The following is an 18919-nucleotide window of genomic DNA, read 5'->3' as shown; positions in this document are numbered from 1 at the left end:
TCGCTGTTGGATTTGTCGATTTTTTAAAGTTCTCTTTTTAAGAGTGGCACAGCGAGTGCAAGTAGACGCTCAATGGTCAGGACCAAGACACTGTAGACACCAGTTGTGCGGGTCTGTGAGTGAAATTGGTCGAGCGCACCGCTGGCACTTCTTAAACCCGGGTTGAGGGGGCATGAATGTAAAAACGGCTTCAGCCAAATCGAAGGCCGAGGCCTCGATGGTGGCAACAGGCCCCGCTGGGGCGAAACCGAAAAAATGAAAGAAAAACGAATTAAGTTTTGTTTTGTTTTTTTTTAAACAAAGAAAATAAAATAAAATGAGGGAAACAATATTTCCCAACGAGTTTACGCGAGCGGGAAGGTGAAAATAGAAAAAAAGTTTTCAACAGCTGTTGAAACGTGCGTCTTCTTAGCTCCGCGGAAACTAAGAAACTGGGGACCTGCACGCCTCCGTCGGGCGGGAAGGCACTCGCGCGTGCGCGGTGCGGCCTGCTAGAACTTTCCAAGTTCTTAGAGTGCAATCACTCTAAAATTGTCCGTACCGGGGCTCCGTCGGTGCCGTCACCCATCAGTCAAGAATATGCTGCCTGCTTGTCCTGGGATAAAGACTTTTACTTCACAGAAAGCTGAGAATTGACGGTCACCGTGCATCAATGTCGGGTGGGTTGGCACTTGCGCATGCATAGTAAGGGCGGTCTCGAGACTTTTCAGTTTTTTAAGCTGAAAGTACACTTTTGCACTGTCCGTACCACGCTCCATGGATGACATTACTCACATGTGAGAATATACTGCCTGTTTGTCCTGGGATAAACTGGCTTTACAGTGGAAAATACAAAAGATAAATCCTATGCCCACACACCTGTTGGCAGATGTTGAAGTAACACATCGTGAAGAGCTAGAGGATGGTTTCAGTATAGCTCCTGAGCCCCCAGAAACATTTAATGGTGATTGTCTGTACATTTTGAACAAAGAGAGTCAAAGAAAGAAATTACACTTCCAAAAATTCAACACTCACTTGGCTTTCTAAAAGACAAGTTAATCCTTACAAAGTAAGACAATATCCTAAGATTTATTTACAGTATAGAAAAAAATCCAAATGTCTAGATTACATCAGGGAAAGTGAAGATAATGTTAGTTACATAAGAATATTTTCATACGGTACAAATAAATTTCTAACACACAGTAAGGACCTTGTTTCAGAAGCATTCCAACCAGTAAACTGTGACTATTAAACAAATAGATCACCTACATGTGCAAATAGTGATCTTAGCAAGCTATTTATATGTGGTAACTGATAGCAAGGAGGGCAAAGAATGATGTGGGTAGGCCAAATGTATTCTTCATTTTACAAGGAGAATCCACATCACTTAAAAATAAAACAACTAAATGTTAGCATTTACAGTAGTCCCAAGGCACACAAGTACCTGCCAGTTCCCTCATACGATTCCCTTCCTTCCTCCTTTCTATCCCCCTCTGGCTGGAAGAGAAGTGATGTCCAGTCACTACTCTGTCCTGGGTTCAAACTATCACCATTGACCACCAATGGTAGGATTTGTGGTAAGTAGTGGAAGCAGAAGGCCTGCAATATTGCTGAGATTGATCAGGAGGGTATGCAGAGAGTTTCCAGATAGCTGTGGAATCCTCTTTGAGCTGTATTTTTCACCAGAGGCTGTCGCCCAGACAGGAAGTATTAGAGAATCCTCTCTGAGGTCAGAAGTTTTAAGTCATGCTATTTGGTGAGTCACAATAGCCACTGGTTGAACCGAGAACTTTTTAGCATTCCCTTGGATCCAATCAATCTATTCCATCTCAACCAATCTTTTGTATTCCCTTTCTTTTTTTTTTTAAATTCTTTATTCATTTTAAAACTTTCATCAAGTGTACAAAAATTGCAACACAATAACATAGATTTAACCACTTGTACATCTTATCATTATAACTTATAGTTGTAAATATAACCCTCCCTCTCCCATCCTGAAATCCCTTTAGTAATTTTTATTTTTCATATAATAGAAACCCTCCCCCACCCCACCCTTATCTTACATATTAAATATAGAAATATTAGGAAAATGGCATCAATCATGACAAAAGGACGTTAATGGTTCCCAAATTTTAATGAAGTTTTTATAATTTCCATTTTGCACCGCTATTGATCTTTCCATTCTGTATATGTGGCAAACTGAATTCCACCAAAATTTAAAATTGAGCCTACTATGGTCTTTCCAGTTATTACTACTACATGCCAGTCAGCCTTGACTGTTGAGGCATGCAAGGCAGCTTACTTGGTCCTCAATGTACACCTTCACTGCACACTACCATCTCAACTAATCTTCCAGATCTGACGGAATTTGCTCATGACAGTCTTCAAATCCATTCACCCAATACAATAAATTTCTCTCAAAGGTTGTTGCAAACAAATTTTTGATTTAATTCCATCATTCATATTGCACTTTTACATCATACGTACAATATAAAACGTACAATAAAATAATTACAATCAACAAACCACCATAAATTCTCTCATCACTCAGCATCCTAACGATTCCGTTAAAATATTCAAGCAGCAGCAACCTTCAGCCTGGGATTTACCAAGTGTGGCTGCATGTATCCTGTCTGCCTTCAGGTAGAGCAGCATGGTTTACCTGTAATGAGGGGTTTCTCCATGACAGAAGGATCATACAACCATATGATCCCACTTATTCTCACCTCTTCAACAGAAGATTTGATATGAACTAAGGGACAGGTGACAACTGCCAGTGCAGAAAACTTGGGAAGGTTCTTCTGCAACTCGGAGAGCAGATATTTTATTTATTTATTTCTTATTATCTGTGTATGTTCAGTTAGGTGACATCATCATATTATGACTGCAAGATCCTATTTATGAAAGCCTGCTGCTACAAATAAGTGCCTCTAATGTATTAGTCTGTAACAGGAGTTCTTAACCCAGTCCTCAGAACACACCCATCCAGTCAAGTTTTCAGGATATCCACAATGAATGCATAAGACAGACTTACATACAATGGAGGCAGTGTATGAAAATTTATCTCATGCATATTTGCTGTATCCTGAAAACCTGACTGGCTGGTTGTGTTCCGAGGACTGGATTCAGAACCTCTGGTCTACAGCGATAAACCAGAGAAACCATGAAATTAAATATAATTCACCATATTATATTATAAATAAAGCAAACATACCCGCCGCACATCAAGAATTCACTGGAAGTCCGTCTACCTGCTGCTCCCACAGGCATGTCATCTGAAAAGAGGGGACAGCACCAAAGAGTACAAAGCTGGATGATTTATTATACTGTAAATATATTACATCCTGTAAGTGTTTGTGGAATTGTAATAAGTAGGCTTGCATATAAACCTGTTGACAGACGGAAAATTTATAAGGAGCAAGGGAGGGAGGAGTGACAGTAACATGCTTTATTCTGTCAGTGCCTGGGAAAATGACATTTCATTAAACATTTTTCTTTGAAGATGGATGCAATCCAAAGCACTACAAAATGACAACAGAATATTGAATATGCAGCTACATTACATTATATAAAGCATTTTTATCAAAGTATTAGAACATACATAATCTGTAAGCTTTGACTTATTGCAACCAATAAAGCCCTGTCTAGGAAAGACTCAACTAGACAAGTGAAGAAACAAAAAACACATCTTATATTAGGTTTAACATAATTAAAACAGAATTTCAATAAACCAAATCAAAGCTCTGCATGGAAAACACTCTTACATGAGGGATCTGATGCAATATTGTGGGGGACCAGGACAAAGTCATCTGTGTCACAAGAAGAGTTCTTACTGCTGGTGCTGCCAGATTCTTTGGACACTTGAAGAAAGTTTGGAGGACCCAGGGGCGGAGAAGATAAATTTTCCTCCTGAACATGTTGCATGTCTGGCAGGGACTAAGATTTAAAAAAAATATTTGTGAATTTGGAATACCACAGATAGGTGCCAAGATCTTTATGTTGTAGTAACAATAGTTTCCACGGTACCTTACTTTAAAAATAACCTTTGGCCAAATGAAAAGCTCAGATTTATTTAGGAAAATTTTGGCATGAAATGTGCCAAACATATAACCTCAAATAAACAAGATTTCTGCTCTCTGGAACAGCTCAGGGCAAATTCTGAAACACCCTTCTTAGTTCTTTTGAAGGGGTTCTATTTAGACTGGATGTTGATTCCTTGTGTTAAGACTCAGGTTAACGTTCCCATACTACACTGCAAAATGTTCAATGAAACCATTTCAGATAATTCCATAAACCATTCAGGATGCATCTTCTATTTACTCACTGCTAAAGCCAATTCACATAACAATATGTGCTCCAAAAACAAAATTACTTACTTATAGCGGGTATTCCCAAAGGACAGGAGGGCTTGAATCCTCATGCATGGTGTAATGTTACCAATAGAGCCAGTGCAGAAAACAGCACTTTAGCCAACACTTTCTAGAAGCTTTCAGGGTGTCTTACTGTGTCATGCAATCCTCTCCCATTTGCTGTTATTGGGCAGGAACTCTTTAATCTACTAGTAGCTAAAGGAATGTAACACCAGAAGAACCCAAATGTTTGATGAGATAAGGGCCCAGTGGTGATAAAAGTAGTGGATTTAACTCCCCACTGGCAATTCTGGTGGGGGGAGAGGTTCCTTGGCGATGCTCTGCAGAAAAAAGTCAAGACTGTTGAGCCTGTAAAGGGTGAGACAGCTGTCTCTGCTGATGAGGATGCCTCTGGTTTGAAGAACGCGATGAGGAGGAAAGTTGATTGTAGCAACATCTGAAGGTATAACAGGGCCGTCATCTATAAGGTGCACTATATTTACATGAAGATTGAGGAGGTTGAGTAATTGTATGACCACATTATCTAAGATGCAATCAGTATGCTTTTTGATTTTTGTAACCTCCTCTATGTGAAGCCCAAAGAGGTCGTCCCCTCTACAAGGGATATTTGAGAGGCGGTCTTAGACATTGGACTCTAGGTCCGATATGAAGCCATCAACCTTAGATGAGTGGATGGAGAGTTCCGAGTCAAAGTCTTCGACATGATATCTTCTGGTAGAATGAGAAATAAAGCGTCAAAGAGAACGTCCTGGACATGGAAGGGTGATGTGTCAAGAGTGCCTCAAGAACATACAAAGTCCACCAGCGTTCAAGCACCTTCAATGGCGTATTGAAGGTGCTTGAATGCTGGTGGACTTTGTATGTTTTCCAATTATCAATATCCCTTGATAATTCAGACCCTTGAAGAAGCCACAGCAGGTGGCGAAACAGGTTCTGTTGAGGATATGGCAAATAGAGTTTGGGTTCACCGAACAACAGGGAAATCTTTATGAAGAAAGCTAAGTGACATTTTCATAATTATTGAAATTCAGTTTGTACCATAATTGCCAAAATTCATGTAAAATTTAAAGAAATAAATTTTACATGAATTTTGGCAAGATCAAAGAGAGGTTTTTAATCGAAAGACAACAGAACCTATCTATCACAGACTTGATTATCTGCCAAAATTGTCTCTGGGATTACAAGCACTTTAGAACTCAATTGAAAACTCATTTTTTCAAAATATTTAACAAACTAATTTAAATCATCCTTAGGTTATGTTATTTTTAATCTTTTGTTCACCGCATTGAATTTATGGTTGTGCGGTTTATAAGTACGATGTTATGTTATGTTGCTGAAATCTTTTTCCTCTCTTTAGAAAGACTTTGGACTGTTTAGGAGATAATTTTTGGATTAGGTTGGTTTCATTTCCCATGACAGGCCCCACTGATTATATCACTCCATGCATGAAGATTCACAGTCCTGTCTGTCCTTGGAGAAGGCTGGATACTAGCATCAGTCATCAAGAAGGAGGAAGGAGTGGCCTAGTGCAGTGTTTTTCAACCACTGTTCCGCAGCACACTAGTGTGCCGCGAGATGTTGCCTGGTGTGCCGTACGGTGCAGACACTGATTAGGCCTCAGGCCGGGTCCCGCACGCGCTCCCATGAGACCCCCCAGTCCCCGCTGCTGTTCAGTTTCGATCTTCTGCTCTGACGCAACCGGAAACAGGAAGTTGCAGCAGAGCAGAAGATTGAACACTGAGTAGCCGCGCGTGCGCGGCTCTTTGGGAAAGCGTGCATGTCGCCGAAAAACAAAACCTACAAACTAAGGTGAGGCGAAGGGAGAGAGCTGGCTAAACAGTAGGATCGATTGGGCAGGCGAGTGGTGGCTGCGGGGACCGTGCGATCGCTCGTGTTCCCGGCTCAAATTGGAAGGAGGGAGTGAAAGGGAAAAGGATTCTGGGCCAAGGGGATGAAGACGGAAAGAAAAACCCACAGCAGGAAAGAAAGGGAAGGACAGGCAGGTGAGCCAGATGCTAGAAGCAGGGGGGTAGGGAAGAAAGAGGGAAAAAAGCTAGATGGGGTTGAAAAGAAGAGACACACTGGTATGGAAGAGGAAGATAGGGGAAATCTGGACACAGGAAGGTAACAGAAAGAGGGGAAATTATGTGCATGGGGCATAGGGACAGAGACATAAAGGGGACATGCCATGGGGATGGTATATGGACACAGGGGGGGGGGGGCAATGACAGATACATAGGGGAGATATTAGAAATGGAGAAAATAGGAGCACAGAAGCAAGATGGTTTGTGGGGATGGGACAGGGACCGAGTTCGCAGGCTCCAGTGGCTTGCACAAATTACATTGTAACGTGCCATGAAAATAAGAGGGAGGAAGGTAGATAGATAAGCCACGTGAGAGGAGCTGAAGGGTAGTAGAAAGGAACAGATGGTAAAGGAGGGAGGGAAGGGTGGTGGTGGAAAGGAATAGGACAGACATTAAAGGAGGGTGGAGAGGAACAGACCCCGAAGGGAAATGTGGAAGACAGAGTGGGAAGAAGACAGATGCCAGACTATGGGGGAGCGGAGGGAAGAAGATGGGTGCTAGACCAATTGGGGGGGGGGGGGGGGGAGGGAGAGGCACAGTAACAGCAAATGGAAGACGTAGAGAGAAGACACACAGTGGATGGAAGGAATTGAATGAGAAGATGTGGAAAGCAGAAACCAGACAACAAAGGTAGAAAAAAAAATTATATTTATTTATTTATTTTTTGCTTTAGGATAAAATAGTATATTAGTTGTGTTGATAAAAATTTATAAACAAAGCCCTGCCAGCTGAACATCTCTTTCTCTAGTTCAGCAGCAGGAACTTTGATTTATAAGAAAGGAATAAGCTAAATATTACAGTACTAAGGCTTATATGGATGCAGCGGGGACGGTGACGGGGCGGTGAATGGGACGGCAGTGGCGGTGACGGGGCGGTGAAAGGGATGGCGGTGACGGTGACGGGGCGGTGAAGGGAACGGCTGTTGACAAAGAGCTACGTGTGTGTCTTTCTTCGATTCCAGCCAGAATATCAGCTTTGTGTTCAGCCAAACAGGCCCAGGTTTCGCACTGAATAAAGTATTTTATAATTTTTCACTATTCTGTTTACTTAATATTTCATAATAAAGTAATTATAAAATACTTTCTTTGTGTTTATTTAATTCCTATTCAAGAGAATTACTTTATATATAGTCAATATAGGCACAGAGTTAAATTTTTTAACATTTTCTAATGGTGGTGTGCCTCGTGATTTTTTTCATGAAACAAGTGTGCCTTTGCCCAAAAAAGGTTGAAAAACACTGGCCTAGTGGTTAGAGCTACAGCCTCAGCACCCTGAGGTTGTGGGTTCAAATCCTGTGCTGCTTTTTGTGACCCTGAGCAAGTCACTCAATCCTCCATTGCCCCAGGTATGTTACATAGATTGTAAGCCCACCGGAACAGATAGGGAAAATACTTGAGTACCTGAGATCATAGACTTGGCTTTAAACTAAGGAGAAGGGGAAAGCCGATAGTTGATCTGACCTCGACACATCGGACATCAGTACCTGACAAGGATACGGACTTGGGACTGAGTGTGTATGTTTTGAAAAAGGACCTAAGGACGCATTGCAGGGACCGAGGGCACAAATGGAACTGGTAAGCGGCACCAACACAGAACAACAGGAGCCAGAGGGGCAAAGACTTTGTGAAAAAGAGCCCAGGACTGAGTGGGAATTACGAGAACAAGAGGTGCTGGGGAAACGGGCTGAGGACATCACAGACACACAGCAGCAGGAGGATGATGAAGCTCGGGGGCTAGCAAACCATGAGGAGGACTGCAGGAGTACCAAAACACGAGGAAAACAAAAAGAGAGGGTCTTAAACTGGGTCTTAAACTGCCTATACACAAATGCTAGGAGCTTGAGGGCCAAAATGGGAGAACTAGAAATCACTGCCAGCAAAATGGACCTAGACAATTGGAGTCACAGAAACGTGGTGGACTGAGGACAATCAATGGGATGTGGCCATACCAGGGTACAAACTATACAGGAAAGACAGGGCACATAAAAAGGGTGGAGGAATAGCGCTGTACATAAAAGACTCCATATCCTCAACCAGGATGGAAACAACAGTACAGGCGGATGGCTTGGAATCATTATGGGTTAAGCTACAGGGAGGAACTGGGGCAAACATTAAATTGGGTCTGTACTACCACCCACCTGGACAACCTGAAGAAATCGACCAGGACCTGGAGACAGAACTGAGGCAGGTATGCAGAAGCGGAAATGTGGTGGTGATGGGGGACTTCAACTATCCTGGGATAGACTGGAGTATTGGACACTCAAACTTTGCAAGGGAGACCAAATTCCTAGAGGTCACGAGGGACTGTTTCATGGAGCAATTGGTCATGGAACCAACACGAGGTGACGCCACTCTTGACCTAATCTTCAACGGACTAGGGGGGCCAGCAAAGGAGGTGTCAGTATTAGCCCCGCTAGGTAACAGCGATCATAACACGATCCAGTGCAGGCTAGAAATTGGATCATCAAAGGGGAAAAGAACCACAACGACGGCACTCAACTTCAAAAAAGGAAATTATGATGCCATGAGGGAAATGGTGGGAAAGAAACTCAAAGGCAACATAGGGAAGATGGAATCCGTGGAAAAAGCCTGGACCTTACTCAAGGGAACTGTGCACGAAGTGCAAAACCTGTGCATCCCCAAGTTCAGGAAAGGGTGCAAAAAAAAATAGAACAAAAAACCCAGTGTGGATAACAAATGCAGTGAAGAAGGCGATAAGCGACAAGAAAGCATCGTTCAGAAAATGGAAAAAAGACCAAACAGAGGAGAACCAAAAAGTGCACAAAGAACACCAGAAAGAGTGTCACCGAGTGGTTAGAAAAGCAAAAAGAGAATACGAAGAGAGACTGGCAGAGGAAGCAACAAACTTCAAGTCGTTCTTCAGATACGTCAAGGGGAAGCAACCGGCAAGAGAAGAAGTGGGACCATTGGATGATGGAGACAGAAAGGGAGTAGTAAAAGAAGAGGAAGAGATAGCTGACAGGTTAAATGAGTTCTTCACGTCAGTCTTCACGATGGAGAATACAACCAACATTCCGGAACCCGAGGAGATTGCAATAGGAGACCAAGATGATAAGCTGGTCAATTTAGAGGTAAGCCAAGAAGATGTACTCAGGCAGATAGATAGACTAAAGAGCGACAGATCGCCAGGTCCGGACGGCATTCACCCAAGGGTACTCAAGGAACTAAAAAACGAAATAGCGGAGCCACTTCGACAGATATACAACCTATCCTTAAAAACCGGAGAGATCCCGGAGGATTGGAAAATAGCAAACGTTACGCCCATCTTCAAGAAGGGCTCAAGGGGCGACCCAGGAAACTACAGGCCGGTGAGCCTGACCTCAGTCCCGGGAAAGATGATGGAGGCACTGATTAAAGACAGCATCTGTGAACACACCGAAAAAAAATGGGCAGCTAAAAACGAGTCAACATGGCTTCTGCAAGGGCAGGTCATGCCTCACAAACTTATTGTACTTCTTTGAGGGAGTGAACAGCCAGGTGGATAGAGGGGAATCTATAGACATCATTTACCTTGACTTCCAAAAAGCCTTCGACAAGGTACCACACGAGAGACTGCTTAAGAAAATATGGATCCACGGCGTGCAAGGGGAGGTCCACCGATGGATCAAAAACTGGCTGGCAAACAGGAAGCAGAGGGTTGGCATAAAGGGCCATTACTCAGACTGGAAAGGGGTCACGAGTGGAGTTCCGCAGGGGTCGGTGCTGGGACCGCTCCTGTTCAATATCTACATAAACGACCTAGAGACGGGTACCAAGTGTGAGGTCATTAAATTTGCAGATGACACCAAACTATACAGCAGGGCTCAAACCAGGGAAGACTGCGAAGATCTCCAAAAGGATCTAACGCAGCTGGAAAAGTGGGCCGAAAAATGGCAAATGAGCTTCAACATAGGAAAATGCAAGGTCATGCACGTGGGGAAAAAGAACCCGATGTTCACATACAAAATGGGGGGAACACCACTAGGGGTCAGTAACCTGGAGAGAGACCTGGGAGTGATGGTAGACGCAACACTGAAGGCATCGGCGCAGTGCGCCACAGCCTCAAAGAAAGCAAACAGAATGTTGGGTATCATAAAGAAGGGTATTACGACCAGGATGAAGGAAGTCATCATGCCGCTGTATCGTACAATGGTGCGGCCGCATCTGGAGTACTGTGTCCAGTACTGGTCGCCGTACCTCAAGAAGGACATGGCAGTACTTGAGGGAGTACAGAGAAGAGCAACTAAACTGATAAAGGGAATGGAAAATCTCCCATATACCGACAGATTGAAGCAGTTGGGACTTTTCTCCCTGGAAAAGCGGAGACTTAGAGGAGACATGATAGAAACCTTCAAGATCCTGAAGGGCATAGAAAAAGTAGACAGGGACAGATTTTTCAAATTAAAGGGCACCACAAGTACAAGGGGGCACTCGGAGAAATTGAAAGGGGACAGGTTTAAAACAAACGCTAGGAAGTTCTTTTTCACTCAGAGGGTGGTGGATACATGGAACGCGCTTCCAGAGGCTGTTGTAGACAAGAAAACATTAAATGGTTTCAAAGAAGGTTTGGATAGATTCCTAGAAGAAAAAGGGATTGAAGGGTATAGATAGGTATAGGCCACTACTCAGGCAATGGGCCTGATGGGCCGCCGCGGGAGCGGACCGCTGGGCAGGATGGAGGCAACTTCTTATGTTCTTATGATTATAAACCACTTAGATAACCTGATAGGCAGTAAATAAATACCTAAAACATAACATAATAACAGATTTCTATACCATATAACCCTTAGTTTAATGCGGTTTACAAAAGATTATGCTATGAGTGAATACAGAGATAATGCAATACATAAGAATTAGTTAGCTACAAATTTAGAAATAAGAAAAGTTTTCTGTAGTGTTTATAAGATATTGATCTGGTCAGTAATGGGCGGAATTCTTTATCGAATTGAGCTGCTTGGTAGGAAATATCATGGTAGTGCCCATGATATTTCTTATTTTTACAGCCCTTAACAGAAGGGAACATAAATAAGGCATGGGATTATCTACTGTTCCCGTGAATCATAGTAACAAATCTATCAACAAGGTAAAGCGGAGCGGCACCAAAAGCAACTTATAAAATAAATAAATAAAGACAAACTTCAAACACATGCATTAGAAGAATATCAGGAAGGTCCAAAAGGGTGCAAAAAGAATCGAGCTCAAAACCCGGCGTGGATAAACAATGCAGTAAAAAAGGCGATAAGTGACAAGAAATCATCTTTCAGAAAATGGAAAAAGGACCCAACAAGGGACAACCAGAAGGAGCACAAAAGGCACCAGAAAGAATGTCACCGAGAGGTTAGGAAAGCAAAAAGAGAGTATGAGGAAAGACTGGCGGGGGAAGCAAGAAACTTCAAACCATTCTTCAGGTATGTGAAGGGGAAGCAACCAGCCAGGGAGGAAGTGGGACCATTGGACGACGGAGACAGGAAAGGAGTGGTAACAGAGGAAAAAGAGATAGCTGATAGACTAAACATGTTCTTCTCGTCAGTCTTCACGAGAGAGGATATATCCAATATCCCAGAACCTGAGGAGATCATAAATGGAGACCACGATGAAAAGCTGGTCCAATTAGAGGCGAGCCGAGAGGATGCGGAAACACTTTGCCAAATATGTAATCTATCCTTGAAAACTGGGGAGATCCCAGAGGACTGGAAAATAGCAAATGTCACGCCCATCTTTAAGAAGGGATCAAGAGGAGATCCGGGAAACTACAGGCCGGTGAGCTTGACCTCGGTCCCGGGAAAGATGATGGAAGCACTGGTCAAGGACACAATCTGCGAGCACATAGAAAAAAATGGACAACTGAAGGCGAGCCAGCACGGCTTCTGCAAGGGTAGGTCGTGCCTCACGAACTTACTGTACTTCTTTGAGGGAATAAACAGCCAGATGGACAAGGGGGAAGCCATAGACATCATCTACCTCGACTTCCAAAAAGCCTTCGACAAGGTACCTCACGAAAGACTGCTTAAGAAGCTGTGGAATCACGGGGTGCAAGGGGATGTACACAGATGGATCAGACACTGGCTGGCGGGCAGAAAACAGAGGGTTGGAGTAAAAGGGCATTACTCAGACTGGCAATGGGTCACGAGCAGAGTCCCTCAGGGATCGGTGTTGGGACCACTCCTGTTCAATATATTTATCAACGACCTGGAGACGGGGACGAAATGTGAGGTCATTAAATTTGCTGATGACACCAAACTCCGTAGCAGGGTCAAAACCAAGGAGGATTGTGAAGACCTGCAGAGGGACCTGACGAGACTAGAGGAGTGGGCAAAAAAATGGCAAATGAGTTTCAATGTGGACAAATGCAAGGTCATGCATGTAGGGAAAAAGAACCCGATGTTCAGCTATAAAATGGGGGGAATATTGCTAGGGGTGAGCGACCTTGAAAAAGACCTGGGGGTAATGGTGGACGCAACATTGAAGCCATTGGCGCAGTGTGCGACAGCCTCAAAGAAAGCAAACAGAATGCTGAGCATCATCAAAAAGGGTATCACAACCAGGACGAAAGAAGTCATCATGCCACTGTATCGTGCAATGGTGCGCCCGCACCTGGAATACTGTGTCCAGTACTGGTCGCCGTACCTCAAGAAAGACATGGCAGTACTCGAGGGAGTCCAGAGAAGAGCGACAAAACTGATAAGAGGTATGGAAAATTTTTCATACGCTGACAGGTTAAAAATGCTGGGGCTGTTCTCCCTGGAGAAGAGGAGACTTAGAGGGGACATGATAGAAACCTTCAAAATCCTGAAGGGCATAGAGAAAGTGGACAAGGACAGATTCTTCAAACTGTGGGGAACCACAAGCACTAGGGGTCACTCGGAGAAATTGAAAGGGGACAGGTTCAGAACAAATGCTAGGAAGTTCTTTTTTGCCCAGAGGGTGGTAGACGCATGGAACGCTCTTCCAGAGGTTGTGATAGGCCAGACCACAGTACAGGGGTTCAAGGAAGGTTTGGATAGGATCCTAAAGGATAAAGGGATTGAGGGGTACAGATAGAAGCAGAGGTAGGATATAAAAATGGTCAAATCACTTCACAGGTCAAAGGACCTGGTGGGCCACCGCGGGAGCGGACCACTGGGCGGGATGGACCTCTGGTCTGACCCAGTGGAGGCAACTTCTTATGTTCTTATGTCCATTTGTGGCCAGTGATCCAGAATTATATTTCACTCACTTGCTCCGAAGAGAAGGGTCTGTTTAGGTACAATTTACAAGTTTCTCTGTAATGTTGTGCTACTAGGCTCTTTTAACTAAGCTCTGTGGGCTAAAAAGAACACAGCAGGAAGTGGCCAGATACTAGGCTGCCCAATACAGTGACGTAGAATGTTCTTTGATTTCTGCATACAGACAAGAGAGCCAGAAAGCATTAACCCCACAAATAAAACAGACCCTAAAATATATTGGAGTTGCAAGGAAACAAATGTGCAATGGAAAATGAGAAGAGAATGATGTAGTAGTTAGAGCTACAGCCTCAGCACCCCAAGGTGGAAGGTTTAAACCCTGCTCTGCTTCTTGTGACCCTGGGCAAGTCACTTAATGCTCCAGGTACATTAGATAGACTGTGAGCCCACCAGGACAGACAGGGAAAAATGCTTGAGTACCATTTAATACACCTTGTCCAAGCAGTATATCAAATCCCAATCCCTTATCCCTATATAAAAAAATAAACTTACTGGAGGTGAAGCAAAACGGCATGATGGTGAACTACCACAAGAGCTCCCAGAGGCTGAGCCGGCATAAGTGGGCACTGGCACAGGGTTGGCTGCAGATGGAACACATAAACTCAGATCTACAACTCAAATTTGAACCTTCAAACCAAAGCAGAATGTCACTTTCTAACTTTTTGGAGGGATAAAGTTTCTATATACCTTATGTTTACCACATTAAAAAATAAAAGCAGATAAGGGAAGAAAAATCATATAAAATTCTATTTACAGAATATATTTACTGTATTTTATTTTTATATCATCCAGTTGTGTGCAACATTAATGCAGTTTGCCAGTTTTCCATGATCATCACATCATTTAATTGGTGATTATCACCTTACATTTGGGAGCGAACATAGAAATGATCTCTCCATTAGCATCTTCCAAATTATCCACACTAGCCATTGGCAGACAGGATACTCAGAATAATGGATGTGACATAATAATGCAAAGAGTGTACATCAATTTGTCACGTAAACCCTTAAACTAATATAACAAAATATGCTATATGCACTTACACTTTTTGATTGTTGAAACCTGATCAAGGAATGGATGGTTAAAGAATGTATCTGTAAAAGAAAAGAGATTTTTTTTTTTAGTATATGTTTAGAAGTTGCATCATAGGATCCAAGGTTTTCCCAGCAGGTAAAACTTTTGTAAACTAAAGAGATGGGATGCAGCAAAGCCAAGAAGGACAATTTATAATATGCACCGTGCCTATAAAGCTACACCACTCAACTTTCCAAAGCTGAATTCTGATTTGTGCAAGCAGCACAGCAGCATTCTAGGAAAGGGATGGAGAAATTAACTACTGGACTCTAGAAAACAATATTCACAACTCACTACTGAACCATAAAGGCAGCTCTGAAAACACCACAAACTAATGGACCATCATGTTTTAAACAGGTTTGTTCAACAGCCATTATGAGAACTTTCATGGACAAAGCTGGAGATTACTCAGCCAATCGCTAAGTAGAAGATTTTATTAACTAAATCTGCTGATTGTGCTTAATGGATTGATGGTTGTGTGTGCTTCAGGTTAAATAATGCATTACAATCATATTTTGAAAAGGTAATTCTGGAAGCAGGCCACTTCCAACTGCCCAGCCCTTAGGCCCAGCCCTTAGGCAAAACTAGACATCCCCTAAGGCTGCACCTTCTGATAGGACATAAAAGCACAGTTGCAATCAACGGAAAGCAATAGATCCTGACAGCTACACAAACCTGAGAACCATCAATGAGTACCGTACTTTAACCTGCAGGAAGGGCAAGCAATGTTCAAACAGCCCAGTTACCTGGGTAAATTTATTTTTAGGATTGATTTTAAATTATCACGATTGTTGAGCTTAATTATCAAAATCTTGAAGGGGTAGAGGTCTGAAAGTTAATTGAGGAGAGGTGCAAGGACAAGTTCTCCTAGGGCAGGGGTCTGCAACCTTTAAGACATAAAGAGCCACTTGGACCCGTTTTCGAAAAGAAAAAAAAACTTGGAGCCGCAAAACCATTATAAAACAAATCTAACACTGCATATATTGTTTCTTATCTTAATGCTATATACAGGATCACTAAATTGAAAATAAAATCATTTTTCCTACCTTTGCTATTTGGTGATTTCATGAGTCTCTGGTTGCACTTTCTTCTTCTGACTGTGCATCCAATCTTTCTTCCTTTCTTTCAGCCTCCTGTATGTTTCCTCTCCTCCAGACCTCATTCTCTCCCCCAACTTTTTCTTTCTGTCTCCCTGTTCCCCCTTCTTTCTGTCTCCGTGCCCTCCCCCAAGCCACTCGGTTTGCTGCCACCGCAATCGGGGAACAGCCCCCAAGCCACCGCCGTCCCAAGCTTTCCCTGCAGAAGTGTTGCGCTGACCAGCATTCCGCTCCCTGACGTCAATTCTGACGTAGGAGAGGAAGTTCCGGGCCAACAAGGCATTTCTCCTCATTCCATCCAGCCTGAGCCCCATCTCTCCTTGATCCAGCATTTCCCTTCTGTGTCTGTCAGAATTACCATTCCACCTATTTTCCAGCATCACCCTTCTTTGTGTCCATCTCACCTATATCCCTATCTCACCACTTTTTCAGAATCTTCATTTGTCTCTGTCCTTATCTTTACGCCATGTTCACCATTTGCCCTTTCAATGTCTTTATCTCCCCCCCCCCCACTTTTTCAGCATTACTTCTATGTCTCTATTTCACCTCCTCTTCATGTCCCCTCTGTATCTCTATCCTTATTCAGTAGGTCCTGTTTACCCTTTCTCTTCTTTGTGTCACTATCTCCATTTTCAGCTTTCCCCCCCTTTTCCTTTGTTACTGCACCCTGTAGCTAGAATCTTTCCACCCTCCCTCCACTCCGGCCCAGCCCAGTATGAAATATTTCCTTTTGCTTCCCTCCCCTCTCTCTTTCTCTCTCTCTTCTGCTCCCTCACCCACGAGTCCTGCATCTGGCCCTCTCCCTTCTACCTGCACCTGGCAACACCCCCCTGCTCCGCGGCTCTCTTCAGCAACTCGTCAGCAGCGGTGATCAAGACAAGCTGCCGACATCGAGGCCTTCCCTCTACGAGTCCCGCCTGTGTGGAAAAAGGAAGTTGAAACAAGCGGGACTCGCAGAGGGTAGGCCCCGACGTCAGAAGCTTGTGTCGATCGCTGCTGCTGAGTTGCCGAAGAGAGCCGCGGAGCAGGGGATGTGGCCGGAAGCAGGTAGAAGGGAGAGGGAGATAGGAAGGCTGTAGATCTCCGGAGCATGACACCGACCCCGGCCAGGATGATTTCTTTTTCAGGCACCTTACAAGTCCAGCGTCGCGGCGGGAAATAGCCATGCTGAGAAGTGAGCTCAGCACTACACAGATGAAAGCCTTGCTTGCTGATTGGTCCGGCGGCACGGCGGGGCGGGGCCGCCGGACCAATCAGCAAGCAAGGCTTTCATCTGTGTATGTGCTGAGCTCACTGCTCAGCATGGCTATTTCCCGCCGCGATGCTGGACTTGTAAGGTGCATGCCTGCGTGACACACTACCGGAGCCGCAGCAAAGGTGGAAAAGAGCCGAATGCGGCTCTGGAGCCGCAGGTTGCCGACCCCCGTCCTAGGGCATCAAATGCCCTTGCAGCCACCCTGCTGAAAGATAAGAGGACACAAAGATGAATGTTTCCCTTGCATCAGACTTACCTTGCTGTGGAGATAACTAAATAGAAAACTGTCTAAGAAACTCATTCATACATGTTAATGTCCTCTCCTTGAGGAAATTAGACCGGTGACGGAACTAAATGGCACGCAGACAACTGAGCGCAAGGTTGACAGCGCGCTGAAGAAAAGCACTATTTTAAAGGGCTCCGACAGGAACCACCCCACTTTACTTAACAGACATCGTGCTGCCGTTGTGGGGGGTTGTAACCCCTCACATTATACTTAAAACTGAACTTTTTCCCTAAAAAACAGGCAAAAAGTTTGGTTTCAAGTTTAATGAGGGGGGTTACAACCCCCCACAACGCCAGCGCGATGTCTGTTAAGTAAAGTAGGGGGGGTTCCCCACCAACACCCCCCGTCAGAACCCTTTAAAATAGTGCTTTTCTTCGGCGCACCGTCAACCTTGCGCTCAGTTGTCGGCGCGCCGTTGTCTCGCACGATTTTGTCTATGAACCAATTAGACCAGTCCATTAACAGTGGTTGTATCCCCTTCTGATCAGTAGATGGAGGTAGAGATTCTATCTAAACTATTCCAGTGACATCCGTATTGCTACTGCCAAAGAATCCAGACTGTGAAACCTCTGTAGAGCATACTGATCAAATTCATATGTAGTTAAATGCTAATTACAAGAAAGAAACCTAATCCCCAGCCCTGCAGTCTTCTAGAGCAATTGTGGAATTCTAGAGGAATTCAAGGAAAGGAAATTAACAAGTATGAATACATTTTTCCTTAGCATGCAGCTAGACCAGTCATTACCAGTGGGATGTAGCAGTCCTTTACAGGGAAGGGGAGGGGAGAAAAGGCCCCCTGAATGACTGCCTTGCCAAAGTCTGCTTTGCTCTGGCCAGAATGTCAAGTTGGTAATGTTTCACAAAGAAGTGTGGCAATGACCACATCGTTGCCTTGCAGATATCTTCTGGAGAAATTAGCCTAGGCATCTGCCCAAGATGTTGTCTGAATATATACTGAGTGAGCTCAAAGCCCCTCTGGAATGACTTTGCATCTATGTAAGCAGCTTCAATGACTAACTTTATGCAGTGCACTATTAATATCTTGGATGCTGCCTCACCTTAAGGTGGTCCCTGAAAGACGACAAACAGCCTGTCAGACTTACAAAATGGATTTGTTACCTTCTTGTAATTTGGCAGTACTCTTCTCGCATCCATATTTGTGGACCCTGCAAGATAGGCCTGAATATTTCCATGTTCAGAAACTGCTTTGGGCAAGAAGGATGGAATCAAACAAAAATAGTCCAAATGATCTCTGAACAGCAATGGTATCAGCTTTGGTGCCACAGCAATAGACCATTGCACTCCGCTTCCCTCAGACAATCACTACTATTTATACTCCACAAATCGATCTGGACGCCAGTTAAACAGCAACGTGTTTCCAAGTCCTCCTCAAATAACTGCTGGAATGTGAGTCCGAGTTGGGTACCTTCCAACAATGCTTTTTGACTGTACCTCTGTTTATACTTTTTGGACTGAAGTGAGAGACATAATTAGCCAAAGTCATACCATTTTCATCAAAATTGACTACTGTCTGGTTATTCTGCGATCCGC

The 18919-nt window shown here is 43.8% G+C and overlaps 1 protein-coding gene across 1 annotated transcript in view; it reads right to left on the bottom strand.

The window, feature by feature from the left end:
- ULK2 (unc-51 like autophagy activating kinase 2) overlaps positions 1 to 18919 on the bottom strand; it is a 252205-nt gene that overhangs the window by 78489 nt on the left and 154797 nt on the right. The window contains exons 13-15 of the mRNA XM_033921554.1: positions 3744 to 3915; positions 3194 to 3254; positions 859 to 951 (exon numbers count right to left, since the gene is read on the bottom strand). Coding sequence (XP_033777445.1) covers positions 859 to 951; positions 3194 to 3254; positions 3744 to 3915 — 326 coding nt within the window. The remainder of the gene's footprint in view (positions 1 to 858; positions 952 to 3193; positions 3255 to 3743; positions 3916 to 18919) is intronic.

Source organism: Geotrypetes seraphini, chromosome 15 (genome assembly GCF_902459505.1).
Source record: "Geotrypetes seraphini chromosome 15, aGeoSer1.1, whole genome shotgun sequence".
In the NCBI taxonomy this organism is placed as follows: domain Eukaryota; kingdom Metazoa; phylum Chordata; class Amphibia; order Gymnophiona; family Dermophiidae; genus Geotrypetes; species Geotrypetes seraphini.
Note: the sequence above shows the minus strand (reverse complement) of the source record. Positions and strands in the feature narration are given on the sequence as shown.